At 34.5% G+C, this 16,814-nt stretch overlaps 1 protein-coding gene across 2 annotated transcripts; it reads right to left on the reverse strand.

Moving 5' to 3' along the window:
- Positions 1-1,415: 1,415 nt before the first annotated feature.
- LOC135834267 (sodium-dependent neutral amino acid transporter B(0)AT3) lies at positions 1,416-15,925 on the reverse strand. 2 transcript variants are annotated; one of them, XM_065348108.1, is made up of 14 exons: positions 15,608-15,925; positions 13,021-13,230; positions 12,730-12,934; positions 12,419-12,642; positions 11,724-11,807; positions 11,474-11,635; positions 11,275-11,385; positions 8,126-8,327; positions 7,799-8,004; positions 7,515-7,716; positions 7,234-7,393; positions 6,895-7,158; positions 6,684-6,802; positions 2,782-2,920 (listed from the first exon to the last, which is right to left on the reverse strand). In XM_065348108.1, exons 2-13 carry the CDS (start codon positions 13,198-13,200, stop codon positions 6,685-6,687), a joined length of 2,118 nt encoding a protein of 705 aa, XP_065204180.1. In that variant the 5' UTR covers positions 13,201-13,230; positions 15,608-15,925; the 3' UTR covers positions 2,782-2,920; position 6,684. The 2 variants fall into 2 exon arrangements, with proteins under 2 accessions (XP_065204179.1, XP_065204180.1); XM_065348107.1 differs by lacking the exon at positions 6,684-6,802 and having other exon boundaries at positions 1,416-2,920; positions 15,608-15,924.
- Positions 15,926-16,814: the final 889 nt, after the last annotated feature.

A 16,814-nucleotide genomic window follows, 5' to 3' on the forward strand; every position in this document is an offset into this window, starting at 1 on the left:
GATGTTCGGCGAAGATTTTTTCGAGCATTGACGAATTGTTTATGCCACCAGGAATTGATCTCTCAACCTTTCATCCAGCATCGTTCTAAATTTACATGGCACTGCTTTTGAACGTAGATTTTCAACGAATTGCGAGATGTTTTGAGTATTTTTTCTGATGGTTTGGCCAAATTTTACTCGCTCTAACAGATAGTTTGTCGTAGGGTGGTAGTATGTGTCCAGGAATTGCACAATTGATTTGTAAGTGAGCTGAGTTATTAGCTTCGGATCGAAGTGATCACTTACCATTCGGTAAGGGTCTGGGCCAATGCATTTCAGCAGCAAGTTGCGCTTTGCTTCGATTTCGTCATCTAGTCCTTGTAGACTGATTTCTAGTTCGAATCTTTGTATGTAATAACACCATTCTTCAGATTGCGGAGAGAATTCTGCGAATCGGAAGTTTGAAATGCGTTGTTGTATTGTATAGGTGTTTGTCTGAAAGCGTGACATGAAGCCAGCAAAAGGTGTCTCTTCGTATGTTGGTGTCTTTGGCTGCCTATTTTTGCATCTAGGAGCCATTGTCTGGTGTCTGGTGTCTTGTTCGCGAACGCAATTTTTTTGTAAAAAAAATTATTTAAATAACCATTTTCCTCGTCGCCAAATGTAATATATTCGAACACACGTAAATAAGCACATAATCACGTTGTCAGAGTTTATTCATAACTGCCATGTTGTGCAGAGCTACCAACCTATAACTACCACAATTCTCTATACTCTACAGTATATGAACGATATCTTTGTTTAATAATATGTACCTATTATACCTGCTTACTGTGTATTACATACATACGAGCACCTAATGAAAATCACTGAAGAAAAACAATCACCTAATGAAAATCACTGAAGAAAAACAATCACTTACAATCAAGGTGAGTTTACAATCAAGGTGTGTAAAAGTACGAGTATGTATTTTTCATTCCCGCATTATTCACTTCATTCTTATCCTTTGATTTAGTCGTTTATTAACAGTGTTGTGAATAAAATGCATCGTTCTAATCAAGGAAATCAATCCTGTTGAGCAACCTGTTGCTTAAGAATGCATCATCAGTTGTATTAACTTACGAGCTTGAGCTTGATGAGAAAAATGCTCCGCATAATACAAAGGTAGGTAGGTACATAGGTATTAAATTCGGAACTAAGCTAGTATTCAAGTTGCTCCTGGCTCAAAAAAGGCCAATAATGCCTTCTATGTGCATAATTATCTACAAAAAACCAACTAAATTTTCTAGGCTGCAAAAAAGTTAGTCAAATTCAATTTCCAGAGCACTTTTTGCTAGTTTGAATGTGGACTGATTACAATTAGGAAGCTCAATTCATGATCCAGAAAATTTAATACCAAAGTTGAAAAAAAATTGGAAATAAAAACAACACCTGCATACTGAAGAACATTTTAACATATGTATTTGCGACTAACAAATTTTTAAAAAATACAAACACAACTGAGAAAACTAAATAGACAATCACAATCTTAAAAGTATAACAACACTCTTACTCTCGAGAGTAAGGTTTCAATTAATTTCAAAAGTTACTTATCCAACAAATTATTGTCATCGGTTACTAAAAATGGACAGACACGCAGTCGGCGAGTGCTTTCAAAATAGAGTACATCATAATGTATACGAGTAGTAATTGGCACAGAATTATGTAGGTAGGTACAACTTTTTTGATATGATTCGTTTACGACGATATAATATTATGATTATTGTTTGAAAATCTCTTCACTGATATGTAAGTTAGAATTTTCACGTAAGTACGATATGTGTAATTTTAATTATATGTATACGATAGATAGGTATGCTTCGTTTTAAAATTTTTTCAAAGGCGAATCCGAAATTTAAACAGGTGCTTGATTGAATCAGTTGAAAATTTTCGGTTGGGTTATTTTTGTGTATGCTTTTTCTGAGGTCACAGCCATCATACCCCCGTAAATTTTGTTCATAACGCGGTAGCTCACGTTGGGTTTATTTATACGCAGATGATGAATAAATTGTTGGGTGATATGAGGTAGAATAATATTGCAGCTTATGAAAAAATAATACGCTTAAGTTAAGTTATCTTAACAACAAAAATAAAATCCAATAACAACAACATCAACAGGACGATACGCAATAACAAATTGACTGGAAAAAGAATTATCAAAAAAAAAATTAAAGGGGATATTGCCCTTCAAACGTCATTATGTAATAATGTAATATTATCAGCGGAATAAAACAACATCAAATAGGTAAAATTGAAAAGAAACGTAATGGGGAAAAGCTTACAGAAACAAGTCTCGATACATTCAAATAGGTAATTATTTTCAATTCGAGAAAAGAAAAAAAAACACATCACAAAATCAGGTCAATTTTGAATTCTAACATTTTAAAATAGCAAACAGTAAATAACGCATAAGCTAAGGAAAGATGTAGGTAAGGTACATCGCACATTATCAATTCACATCTTTTCTCAGCAGTTGGGTGGGTTTGCTTTTTGCTTATACAGATTATTATAATACCTAAGCGAATAATTTTGCGTAACCAATTTAGTATCTTATAATGGACGAGAAATAATAAGCATTGAAACAAAAGGCACGAAGGTATAATTTTTTTTAGTAGGATTGAACGAGTTTATTTCTTTCCGATTTCGCGAGTGCTAATGTGGGCTACGGTGGTAATCGTCGTTGATTTACAGCTCATCATCTTCGAAATCATTAACAACGCCTTGATATTGTGTTTCGGTTTGGGTCGGATAGCATAACCCTTCGCTTCCATCACTTCGAATGCAAAATAACATCGATTCGGTGGCGCTCACTTCGTGATTCACAATTCCGTAATATTCTTTCAGCTCGTCGGCCGGGAACCAAGCTTTTTCTTTTTCTTCCACGACGATGATACCTAGGAATCTACGAGATTCGTGAAATAAGATACGAGTATTAGATTAGGTATAGAGATTTACTTACGATATGAAATTCAACGTTCACGATGCGATAAATCATCGCGAATAGCGTAGGCTAGGTACTTGTACTTAGAGATATTAGGATATTCATTCGCGTTTAACGTATGAGTGGTGACATCATCGTGTGTGGTTGGAAAATATTTAAATTTAAGTTTAAACGACGCTATAACTACGTAATTTATTCGTAAACTAATAATAGGATACGATTGACGGAGTAAAAAGTGCTCAACTTAAACTCAAGAGTGGTATTTTATTCTGACGTCAGTTACTTTTCAAGTAGGTACATAGTAGGTAGGTAGGTACTTACTCAACCGAAATGATGGACTGGCTAAAATAACTTTTGGTTACTTATTCTACATTGTGGCCACTAAAATTACTTCTTTTTGGCCAAATTTTAAAAAATGTAATTTTCTGAAGCACTTTATGTATTGAGAGGGAAAAAATGCTAATTATCAATACTTAAGTGAATAATTTACGAAAATAGGTACAGTAGGTACACTTTTTAAATCTTTTCCAACTGGCTACAGGACATTTTCAGCATTACAGATCATTTTACTGAAATTCTCAAAGTCTTGCGTTGAGCCAAAAATAGCAAAAAATCTCCTCTTTTGTGAAAATTGCCAAGTAGATATGTGGTTTCGTTTCTTTTGCTAAAAATTAAGCTTTTTCGCAAAAAATTTCTCAAAAATCGTAATATATTTTTGTAAACTGCCAAAAATCCAGATTTTTAACCGAAAAATTAAAAAAAAAGTCTGTCAAAAAGTCCAGCTTTTTATCAAGGTAGTCCTGTTTTTCCCCAAAAATTGTAAAAAGTTCTCGGTTTTCTACAAAAATATCTTATTTTTTTCCATGAATTATCCAAAAGTTCCCCAAAATTTTGGCTGGTGATTTCTTTGCCAATAACTTCCAAAACTGCTAATTTCTGCTGAGTTTTTGTGTTTTGAAAAATTTTTTACAATTACTTGACAATTATCCAAAATTCTTTTTTTTTGCCAGAAATCGTTAAAAAGTCCCTCTTTTATTTTGAACTTGATTTTTGCCAAAAATTGTAAAAAATTCACAATTTTTACCAAAATAGAACTTTCTGAAAATTTTGTTTTTTTGTCAATAATTACCAAACATTATAGCTTTTTAACAATTTTTTTTTCACCAAAAATTATCAACAATACAGAAAATACAAAAAAGTTCAATCTTCTACCTAAAAAATGCAAAAAAAAATTTTTTTTAAACTTCGAAAAATTTCTTGGTCAATTAGTACATCTAAAAAATTGAATTTTTGCTTTTTGAAAAAGTCGTTTTGAATTACATAGAATTTCACTCTTTTTTCGCTTCAAAATTACCCAAAAGGCCTCGCTTTTTTGGCCAGAAATCGCCAAAAAACAAAAAATGGCTCGTGACTGAAATTGCCAGTTTTGTTTTTTTTTCAAAAATTGTCCAAAAGTCTTGCTCTTTGCCAAATTTTTTCAAAAATTCTAGCTTTTCAGCAATTTTTTTCACCTAAAACGGCTGAAATTGTATAAAATTACAAAAAAGGGTTGCTCTATTACCTAAAAAATGTGAAGAAAATCACCCAAAATTGATTTTTTTGCCAATAATTCCCAAAAATCACTTATTTTTGTTGAAATTATCAACTAAAAATTTTTATATTTTTTCAAAAATTAACCAACCCTCGTTTTTTTTGCCAGAAACTGATAAAAAGTATTATTCTTTTGCAATTAGTTTCCTAAAAAGTCCTGCTTCTTGCTATAATTCACAAAATCGCACTTTTTTCTGAGAATTGTAAAAAAATTGGTGCTTTTTCGCAATAAATTCATGAAAGTTCTAATTTTTTCAAAAAATTTCACAAAAGTCACCCTTTTTGCCAATATAATTACCAAAAAGTCTTGCTTTGTACCAAATTCGACTAAAAAGTTCAAAAACTGAGACTTTTTGAAAAAAATTGCACTGAAACGTGATTTTTTTTCAATTAATAATTCACAAAAAATTGCTGATTTCTGTTAAAATTGTCAAATTTTTGCTTTTAGAAAATGCTTGTGCAATTTCTGAGGATTTTCATTTTTTTTTTCAAAAATATAGTCTCAGTTTTTTTTTCAAAAATTACCAAAAAAAAGTCCTGTTTTTTGTTGAAATTGTCAGTCTTGCTTTGCTTCAAAAAATTTCATAAAATTTCAAAAAGTCATACTTTTTTCAAAAATTGTCCAAAAATTTTGGTTTTTGCCAAAAGCTGCCCAAAATTCCAACTTTAGTAACTTTTTTTTGTCTTAAACTGCCAAAAATTACAAGAAAGTAATGTTCTTGTACATGTGTAAAAAGCAAAAAATCTCCCATTTTGAAAAAAAAAATGAAACAAAAAATGTAAGTAGGTATAGCTATACCTACTTAATAATTATTCAACTTAATATCCAAAAAATGCTGATTTTTTTGTTAAAACTTTCACATTTTTGCGTTGAAAAAAAATGTTGCAATCCCTAAAGATTTCAATTTTTTTTGCTTTCTTCCAAAAAATGTTAAAGAATGGCTCGTTTTTTCATCAAATATGTCAAAATCGGTTGTTCAACTTTTTGAAATTTAAAATCCAAAACATTTCAATTTGTAATGTTCTTGTGTGTTTTTTTTGTTGAATATTTCTTCATTAAAATGTTTTGATCGCGTTTTGTGGTACTTTTTGGGATATTTTTTCAAGCTGTTAAAGTTTTAAGTCTCACTTTTCAAAAAAAAAAATGCCAAAAATGGACGCGTTAGGTAAATTGCATTACCACCGATTCTCAAAAATTATTGAACTTCCCTGAAATTATCGAATTTTTGATGGAAAAGTTCTAATAATTACTAATTAGGTAAGTACAAATACTATACGTCTTTCTTTACTTTTTCAAAAATTATCCAAAAACTTCAATTTTTTTCAGAAATGTCAAAAAGTATCACTCTTTAGTCTTTTGGTAAAGTTCAAATTCTTGCTTTAAACAAAAATTGTGAAAAAATCCTCGACTTTCACTTTACTAAAAATTAAAAAAGTAAAAATTGTCGTTTTTTTGAAAAATTCCAAAAAGTGTCACTTTTTTCCAAAAATTGTATTGTCCAAAACTTCCAAAAGTTTTGCTTTTTGGCTAAAAGTTGCCACAATTCTAGCTTTTTAGAATTTTTTTTAGCTTGAAATTGCCAAAAATCACAAAGAAGTGTCGTTCTTTTACTTAAAAATGCAAAAAGTTTCACTTTTCAAAAAAAAAAAATATTCCAAAAATCCCAGAAATGAGAATGTTTCAGTTTCAACTTTTAGTGTCTCACTCTTTTTAAAAAATTCAAAATTGTCTTCATGAGTAGGTTTTTTTAACCAAAATTGGTCTTTCTGTTGCTGGAATTGTAAAAAATCTCGCTTTATGCCAGAAATTGCAAAAACTGAAATTCTCACCCTCCCCCTCCCCCCTCATATGTCCAGCCCAGCTCCAGCACTACACTACCACACCACCACACGTGACGTCATTGTGATACTGATACTCATTTTCACCTCCTCATGAAAGTAGGACTACGTTATTGAATAATTAGCTAATCATAGTTTACGATAAGGTTGTGATAAGAAATCTGCGATATATCTATCTAACTGTGCACTGTGCATTTCTACCAAAACAAAATGGTGCAAAAATTCAAAATTGTGCAAAAGAAGTATAATAAATTGTGCTGAATTGGTGCCGGAAACGCGTTAAAATTACACGTACTTCATCCTAAATGAAATTTCATATCGAAATGTTCGAGTAGCTTAAATATTTTCTTACACCTTGGCGTTATTAGTTCCCTTTCGTATTGGAACAATCGACTGAGTAAGTGTTTAACGTTGCTGTAATAATGGTTCGATTATTCATCTTCGAATAAGTAACATTTGGCTAATACTTTCAGTATTTCTCTTCGTAACTCTATAGATAATCTTACCTTAATAAAGCGATCCCTGGGATCCATATTATAGATACGGATATCAAAAACAGGATGAGGAATATAGACCAGCCGGGCCACTCGCGTAACTGTGTTTCACCTTTATCTGGTATCCAAGCCGGGTATCCACTGCCTTTGACTAGTATCTCGAGGAAACTCGCCATCAATATTAGAATCATGGCCAAAGGAGAGAAATACTTCCAGCATATTTGCCAATATAAACTCGGACGACTACCAATCATCAGTTCAATGTCATCGGAGAATCTGCCAAACAAAACGGTAGCTTTATGATTGGTGTTCGGTTCCAGAAGTTCGTTTATAGTTAACCAGTGTAATTACTTTTTGACACCGTAAACGTATGAAATGGCGATGCACTCGAAAAATGCTATAATCAGTAATGGGAAGTTACCGCTGAAATCGTCAAATAAAGTGAAAACATAACTGCCGGCTCCGTGCGCGAAACACATCGAAATAAGGCAACAAAACGAACACAAAGCACCTATATAAAATTAGGTACGAATCCATTAAAATACAGGCCCAGAGGAGGTCCGCAGTCCACAGACAAATAACTACGAGTAATAAGTATTTAACGAGTAATTGAACATTTTTTAAAAATCAACCTGTTAGAATTTCTTTTCGTAAATTCGGGAATAATTTCATATCTACTATGGACGTTACTACTCCTTCGAGTGTTCCGAATTGCGAATCGATTCCTAATGTGAATAACATCAAGAAAAACAACACAGCCCAGAACTGAGCTCCTGGAAATTGATTAATCGCTTCGGTGAAGATAATGAACGCTAATCCAGTACCAGATGCAGTCTACAAGACAGAATTTAATCTCAGGTAAGTAAATTGGTGATGGTATTTTTGCACGTTTTTACATTAACTAAAGTATACCTACGTTATCTAGTTCTTTTTGTAAATCACATTCCGGTACTGTAATTTCGGTATAGAATGTCGAATTGTAATGCATCGCTATCGGTCCTTGTCCTGCTTTCTGTACTTGCGAATGATTCAAGTATCGGAAATGTGGGTTACTCATTGACGCCAGCGTCAATCTGTCTCGTTCTTTTAAACAATCCTCGAATGTCATCCGAGCTTTGAAACCTGTAATATCGTATCAGTGCGCCGGAAGGCGGAAATGAGTCATCGAGTAAGAAATAGCTATCATCTACTATAGTTTGTTGTGCTCGTATTCATTTTGGTTGTCGTCGTTTTCGTTACGTACCGATGATCGAAAATACTACAATTCCGGCGAACATGGAAGTGAAACAGTTGGTTAATGAGACCGTAATTGCATCTCGAAAACAATTATTGTTTACTGGGTTGTACGATGAAAAGGCTATTAGTCCGCCGAAAGCTAAACCGAGACTGAAAAATATCTGAGTTCCGGCCTCCAACCAAACTACAGGATCGGTCAACATGTACCACTGAAACAAAATTAATTTTATTTCAGTTTTCAAGTGCATTATTGGGATTATAGTTCGGGATGAGACAATAGGAATAATTGCACCCCCCCCCCCCCCGATCAAGTGGCCATCCTAAGGGGCATTTTAAAGCAAACTTGTCAAAAAAAGTTGGCATTACTGAAAAAATGGCGACCATTTTAATGGTCATAAGTCAGCCGAAATTACAGATTTTGCGTTCAACACTTCCAATATAGGGCTCGTTCGAAATTTTTTGAACTGTACAAAGCTAGATTGAAATAGTAGGACAAAAATTCATCACCAGCCAAAATTCCAAGTGTTCAAGTACATTTTTTGATTTTTGGCGAATTTTCAAAATTCAAAAGGCCAAAAATGAGAAAAAAAACAAAATTTTACCAAATTGATCTAAAAAGCTGAAATTTGAAATGTACCCTATTTCCGACCTGCCTAATCGATTGGAAACTGTTTCAAACCATTTTGAGCAGTTCTGGAGTCTCCAGCAGATTTTTGAAACTTACAATTTTCACAAAATTTTATCAAATGTAGTTGGAAAGCCAAAATTCGTTCTGCAAACTAATTTAAATACGCTACGAAGTCGACTTCAGATGGATTTGAAGTCTTTTGGAGCCTCCAGCGACATTTTGAAAATTACGGATTTTCCCTAACAGAATTGGAAATTCTCTGCACTCCAATTTCAACACGCTATGAAGTCGACTGCAGGTAGGTTCAAGTCATTTATGGAGCCTCCAGCGGATTTTTGAAAATTCCAGGAGTCTCCAGCGGATTTTCGAAACTTGCACGAAATTTTTTAAACCGTACAAAAGTAGATCGAAAGATCAGGCAAAAATTCATCAATTATCAAAATTTCAAGAGCTAAAGTGCCTTTTTCGATTTCTGATGAATTTTTGAAAATCAAAATTAAGGCCAAATAGAAATATGAGGGAAAAAATCAAAATTTTGCCAAATTGACCAAGAAAGCTGAAATTTTGGATATACCCTATTTTCGACATGCCAAATCGATTGGAAACTGTTTCAGCCCGTTTTGAGCAGTTCTGGAGCCTCCAGCAAATTTTTTAAACTCGAAATTCCCACAAAATTTTATCAAATGGAGCTGGAAGGCCGAAATATACTCTGCAACTAATGTCTTTTGGAGGCTCCAGCGATTTTTTGTAAATTACTGGAGCCTCCAGTATCCCAAAATTTCATCAAACGGAGATGGAAAGCCGAAATTTACTCTGCACTTCAATTTTAACACCCTCTGAAGACGATTTACAGGTGAGTTCAAGTCATTTTGGAGCCTTCAGCGACTATTTGATAATTCCTGGAGTCTCCAGCGGATTTTCGAAACTTTGAATTTTCACAAAATTTCAACAAATGGAGTTAGAACGCTGAAATTTACTCTGCAAGCTAATTTCAATACGATATGACGTCGATTCCAGGTGTTTCAAGTCGTTTTGAGCCTTTCAGCTCCTTTTTGAAAATTCCAGCTCTTCAAAAAGCGTCATAAAACCTGCTCGAATAATCCTAACTACGCATGCTCGAAAACGGTACATGTTAGTGACCTTCATGCTCGATTAAGTACCCGTTATTTTTTTTTCAAAATCTGTGTATTGCAAATTCTAGTTCGAAACATACGAGTATTTTGAACATCGATTTCATGCTTATTTGAAAAATGAAAAACTTCACCCTTCCGCCTCCATTTGAGATAGAAAAATGAAATTTAGTTTTACTCCCTATTTTTGAAATTATTCCGAAGTGGATTACAGGGAGTTTCAATCAGTTTTGGAGCCTCCAGCAGCTTTTTGGAAACTTCAGTTTAGAAAAAAATGCCACATGATCTGTCCGAATTAACTTTAGCACGTACTGTTCAGAGTAAATTTCAGCATTCCTACTCCATTTGATGAAATTTTATGGAAATTTCAAGTTTGAAAAATTTACTGGAGGCTCCAGCAATCTCTAAAAAATTGCTGGAAGCTCCAAGATGACTTTGAATCCACCTCCAGTCGACTGTATAGCGCATTAGAATGAGTTTAGATTTTCCAACTGCATTTGCTAATTTTAAAAATCTGCTGGAGGCTCCAAGAATTTTCGAAAAGTCGCTGGAGGCTCCAAAACGACTTTAAATCCATCTGCAGTCGACTTCATAGTGAGTTGAAATTGGAGTGGAGCGTAAATTTTTGATTTCCAACTGAAATGTTGTGAAAATTGTAAGTTTTAAAAATCTGCTGGAGGCTCCAGAACGGCTCCAAACGGTTTGAAACAGTTTCCATTCGATTCGGCTGATTGAAAATAGGGTATATCTCAAATTTTAGCTTTCTAGGTCAATTTTATAAAATTTTGATTTTTCCCCTCATTTTTGGCCTTTTGAATTTTAAAAATTTACCAAAAATCAAAAAATGCACGTGAGCACTTGAAATTTTGGCTGATGATGAATTTTTGCCTGCTCTTTTGATGTAGTTTTGTCCAGTTCAAAAAATTTCGTGCAAGTCTTATTTTGCAACATTTTTGACTTGTATCAATGTTCAGAATGTGTAGTTTATTTTTCAGTGGTCTTTTCTGGGACAGCCTGTTCAAGATAATATTTACTCGGGGAGGGGGGGGGGGTTTCTTGAATTTTATACTTTTATTACAGGGTCTAAATCACTGAAAAAAAAGGTTTATTTTTGATGAACTTGAAAAATACTTTGTTGTGTACAAATTGACTTCTAATTTCAATTTTTTTTGAAAATTTTCCTTGAAAAATTGGCTTTGTAATTTTTTTTTATGTGTGGGGGAATGGGGTCCAGCGGGAGCTTTCTGAAAACAAAGTTGAAAAAAGTAGTGATTTAAAAAAAAAAAAAATCCATTTGATACCATGATATAGCTTACCGCTGCCAACTCACGAAAATTCTCACCAGCTATGCCCGATTTTATATTTGGGGACCTTATAAATTCAGATTCCATTACTTACCTTTGGAGTAAAAAGATGCCACAATCCATCTGACATCCCCTTCAGAGTAATTCCACGAAAGAAAAATATCACCAGCACAATATAGGGAAACGTAGCAGTCACATATACGACCTGAAAGCCAAAAAACACACAGTTTACGATGTATGAAATTAACTAGGTACATAGAACATGAAGGGGGTTGGTAGACATCTCTATTAACCTTTCCAGATGAAGCTATGCCCTTGATCATGCATAAATACACCAAAATCCACGCCACTACCAAAGCCACAGCGATTTTCCAGTTGAAATCCTTAGGAGTATTAATGTCTTCAGATATCATCAACGTTGTTCTGTACCAGAAGTATTGAGTCGGCGTACTTTTCTTTTTTTGAAACAAGATTTTAAGCAGGATTATTAAAAATGAAGATTCCGGGTTTTGATGAATTTGAAAGATATGTAAACCAACTTACAACACATTCTGGTTCTGGGATATATGAACCATTTGGAAGAAACTTATTCGGACACGTGGTCCAGGGCAGCTCTGACTGGAAACTCTAGAAAAATACATATTTCAAATAAGTTCCCAGTGGAAAATTATTGGATTTGATTAGAGATCAGATTAAATCCGGATGTACGAGTATTCTAATAGATGATGAAATCAAAGTTTTGGTCAGACTAGATCTGATCAGATCCAATAATGGAAATTTTGATGACCTCCGGCGAAAATAATGGGGGGAGGGGGAGATTTTGACAAAATTGAACAGAGACTTTCATTTCGAGTTGAAAATTACTCAGAAAATTTTTTTAGCCCCAGATATGCTCCTTGAGGTGAAATGTAAGTTTTCATTTTGATCAGACCAGATCTGATCAGATCCAAAATGGAAATTTTGATGACCTCAGGCAAAAATAATGTGGGGGGGGGGATTTTGACAAAGTTGAACTGAGACTTTCATTTCGAGTTGAAAACTACTCAGAAAATTTGTTTAGCCCCAGAAGTGCCCCTTGAGGGAAGATACAAGTCCTCAAACTTCAAAAATGGAACATTTTCTGATCAGACTATTTTGATCAGATCAGATTCGAACACTCTCTTGATCCGTTTATTTTCTGATTGAAACCAGATGTGATCAATTTATTACTCTAGATGGTTCGAAAAATCATAAATTACCTGAACGAAGTAAAACAAACACCAGGCGATAATCGTGTTGTAATATAACGCAACGTTGAATGATACCACAGCACTGCTAATCCCAATACCTCCCAGATAAGGGGATACTTCATTCCATACTCCTATCGCGCCTTTTCTTAAACGTTGCCCAACTGCTAGTTCTAGATAAAAAATGGGAATTCCTTCGATTGCCAGCATGATGAAGTAAGGTATGAGGAACGCTCCTAAAAATTTATAATCACAATACATTTCTACCTAGGTAAACTTTTCATTCTCTTATTAAATTAATCGTAGGTACGCGGGATATTTACCTCCACCATTCTTCTGAGCCAAATAAGGAAATCTCCAAACATTTCCCAAACCCACAGCATACCCCACTGTCGCCAATAAAAATGTCAACTTGCTATCCCAACTTTCACGTTCTTCAGCGTCGCCATTTTCTGGATGAAAAATTGGTTTAGTTTCAGATTTCGCATCTAAATATACCGCACTATTCGATGATTTCAGGACTGCACTCTGCGAAATTCATTAATTATTTGAATAAGTCATAGAATATTTTGCTGTATTTTTGTAGAATGTGTGGGAGTAGGATGAGTGCTTACTTCTGGCTTTTCTTCTTCGAATTTCGTATTGCTTGTAGTACCGTAAGTATTTTTGGAGTACCCGCCGTTTTCTAAGAGGAGGCGGTTCTTCATGTCTTTTAGCTCTAAGCGGTCTAATGATCTTTGAGGGTTCAGATCTCTAGAACTTTGTCTACGCACTAAGTGAGCAGAGTTAGCCATTGCTTATTGGCCTACGTTCATTTTAGAGTACTGTAAATTGCAAAAATTTAAAAATTAGGTTCAGTGTTTCATTTCGTAGGTTAATTGGGCTTTTTCAAGTGGCTACAGATTTTACAAAATATCAATTTAGTGGGATTAGTTCGGATGACCTTGGCTCAATTTTTTTAAAAACTCACTCTGTTTTTTGCTTTAGGGTCTAAACTATTAATCAAGCGCATTTCCAACCAAAACACACCAAAAAAGTTCCAAATCGTTGCCCAAGTGTTCTTTCAATCGGGTCATTCCATGTCAACTCAACCAACGTTTTTGAGTCATGTCTTTCGATTTTGCTCACATTTTTTTTACAATATATACCTACCCACCCGGTAAGTAAGAACCCCGCAATTAGTTTGGTCCCAGCCCCCTCAGGGGACGGGTGGGGGGGGCTTCCATTATTTTCACATTGTCTCGAGGTACTCAACTTCAGCAGCGCATTTCTCCAAAACTATGATACTTTCATCAAAACTGATTTCACAGTTCAAAAGGGCATTGTATTTAGAACTTAATAAGCATTTTGAAATTTTCAAAAGTTGAAAGTTGAACTTTCAAATCGAAAGTTCAAATTTCAAAATGGCGCTGTGTGTGAGAGCTACCATTTAAAATTTTGAAAAAATTTCCATAGATGTACCTTTTGATGCTTTTTCGAAATATTCAAGTTTCGAGATGGGATCTCTCAATGGAGAGGGAGCACCCCCACCCCCAATTTTGGGCGACACTTTCGAAATAAAACCTGGGGCATGTGATATATCGAATTCTATGTTTTTGGTAACGCTGAACACGAAAATCACGTCAGATTTTTGATAGGACCCCATCCACGGCCCCCAGCACTTCCCCAAACGGGGTAAAAGTTCAAAAAAGGGTTTTGTTCGTGTGACACATGGAATAGTATGTTTTTGATATCGTTGAACACGAATATTGCCTTAGTTTTTCGAATCGATTTCACCCATGGCCCCCAGAACCTCCCCCAATAGGTAAAAGTCCAAAAAAATTGTTGGAGGCCGTGGATGGGCTCCAATCACAAATCGGACGTCATATTCGTGTTCAGCGTCACCAAAAACATACTATTCCATGTGTCACACGAACAAAACGCTTTTTTGAACTTTTACCCCCTTTGGGGAGGTGCTGGGGGCCGTGGATGGGGTCCTATCAAAAATCTGACGTGATTTTCGTGTTCAGCGTTACCAAAAACATAGAATTCGATATATCACATGCCCCAGGTTTTATTTCGAAAGTGTCGCCCAAAATTGGGGGTGGAGGTGCTTCCCCTCCATTGAGAGATCCCATCTCGAAACTTAAATATTTCGAAAAAGCATCAAAGGTTCATCTATGGAAATTTTTTCAAAATTTTAAATGGTAGCTCCCACTTACAGCGCCATTTTGAAAATTGAACTTTCAATTTGAAAATTGAACTTTCAATTTGAAAGTTCAACTTTCAACTTTTGAAAATTTCAAAATGCTTATTAAGTTCTAAATACAATGCCCTTTTGAACTGTGAAATCAGTTTTGATCAAAATATCATGGTTTTGGAGGAATGGGCTGCTGAAGTTGAGTACCTCGAGACAATGTGAAAATAATGGAAGCCCCCCCCCACCCGCCCTCTGAGGGGGCTGGGACCAAACTAATTGCGGGGTTCTTACTTACATGGGTGGGTATATATTGTAAAAAAAAATTGAGTGAAATCGAAAGACATGACTTTCAAAATCGCCTTTTTTCGGTTGAGTTGACATGGAATGACCCAATCGTCATTTTTGAAAAAAAAACCTGAAAAATAATGATATTATTTTTTTTGTGTTTTCACTTAGATTTTTTGGGAATGATTCGTTCATCTTCTTGCTATGCTTCCCCCCCCCCATTTCTCTGATCACTCTCGGTCGTAGGAGGCACCTTACTCTATGCCATTTTATTTTTTTTGCAGCTATAATATGTAGCAATATATTTGGATTTTAATTTGAAGCTGTCTAGACTTTTTTCGAAATCCATCTCAAATGTACCTATATGTAAATCATTTTTCAAGAAAACTGCTCGATTACAGTTGAAATATGTAGTGTATTTTTATTCAGGAAAATGTGTAGGCAGCTTATTCGATTTCGATGCTGTACGAATAGCATTCCAATGGTGCGGATATTGAACAATATGTGTGGGTTGAATTTTTTTTGCTCGAATTGTCAATTTACCTGCCTATTTTTGTACTCAACGACAGTTTTTAGGATTTCATTTTGAAATGTTTAAATTCTAAAAAATGCTTTCATTTTTTTTTTTGTAATTTTTTATTATTCAGAGTGATATTTCTCCATATTAGATTTTTTTGTTGAGAAATTTGAGCATCAACATTACAACTAGGTACTCATAACAGACTAAAAAAACTTACTCGCTTCCTACTCCTCACTACTGGAATACTGAAATACAAAAAAATCAACCAATACTATCACATTCAATTTTGAAAATACACTCGTCGATAAAAATACACCACTAAAAAAAAACGAATTAGGAAATCAGATTCCTTCGTGTTAAAAGCAACACTTCAACACCTCGCTAAAAAAAAATAGGTAAATAAAAACAAAAGCAGCAACTACAATCACGCGATCATTTCATAATTCGCGAGCAAAATAATGCATTCGAGTGAGTTATCTTCCATTGAACTCTACATGGAAGAAATTTTCTAAAATGGAGGTTAACCTAAGTGAAGCGAAAAGTCCCAGTTTTCGTTGGCATCCCCCAGAGAGCTTGCGCTGATCAATATTAACCAGCCTAGAACACAGCTGGTTAACAACAAACGTGCTTGTATCACTATACACAACAACAAAACAAAAGACAAAAATTTCCACATTCCATGTCCGAGTTTACTTACTCTCGAAATTGGAAACTTTTTCAATATTACGACGTCTCCATTCTCGACTTCTCGTAGTACATACCTTGAAAGCAAAATTAATTTAACCGACTCGCGATTTAATTGAATATCTACATCTCTCGTTCGCAGAGAATTGCTGCGGATTTCATGTACAACAATATCGAGATTCGAGATGGAAGATGTTTTCGTCTCGACAAAAAACATGGTGGTTTGTCGCCTTTGGCGTGGAATTTAATTTTGTTCGAGTATAATTCATAAGAACGTAGAAAATTCTCAAGACGAGATGGTAAAATGTTCCTTATCTGTTTCAACTTATACTTACGTATAACTTCGTACCGTGTTTCAGTTTGGTAATTTTTAAATGCTCTGGAGTCGTATCGTTGTTCCCTGAGTTATACACAACGCAGCTTTCAAGATCACTTTGCTTTAGATAAAAGTTTTAAATACTCGCCTCAGGCGGGGATTTTTATCTCTCCTGTTTGCGTAGGTAGTTTTTTTTTTTGTTTATTATGCATGGTACTTTTTTTTTTTTAGCTACCTATGTAAGAAAAAGTTGAGTTAGTTCTTCAACGAACCTTTGCCAGTGTTTTTAAATATATCGAGTGTTTAGGCGAAAGTTTTGAATGGCTTGTTCACGAATGAACCACTTCAAGTTTTAACGAAAACAGAATTTTTTTTTCAAGGTGCATTTTAAAATCCTCGTTGCCAAAGTTTCACCTTCCCTAAT

Source organism: Planococcus citri, chromosome 2 (genome assembly GCF_950023065.1).
Source record: "Planococcus citri chromosome 2, ihPlaCitr1.1, whole genome shotgun sequence".
Taxonomy (NCBI): domain Eukaryota; kingdom Metazoa; phylum Arthropoda; class Insecta; order Hemiptera; family Pseudococcidae; genus Planococcus; species Planococcus citri.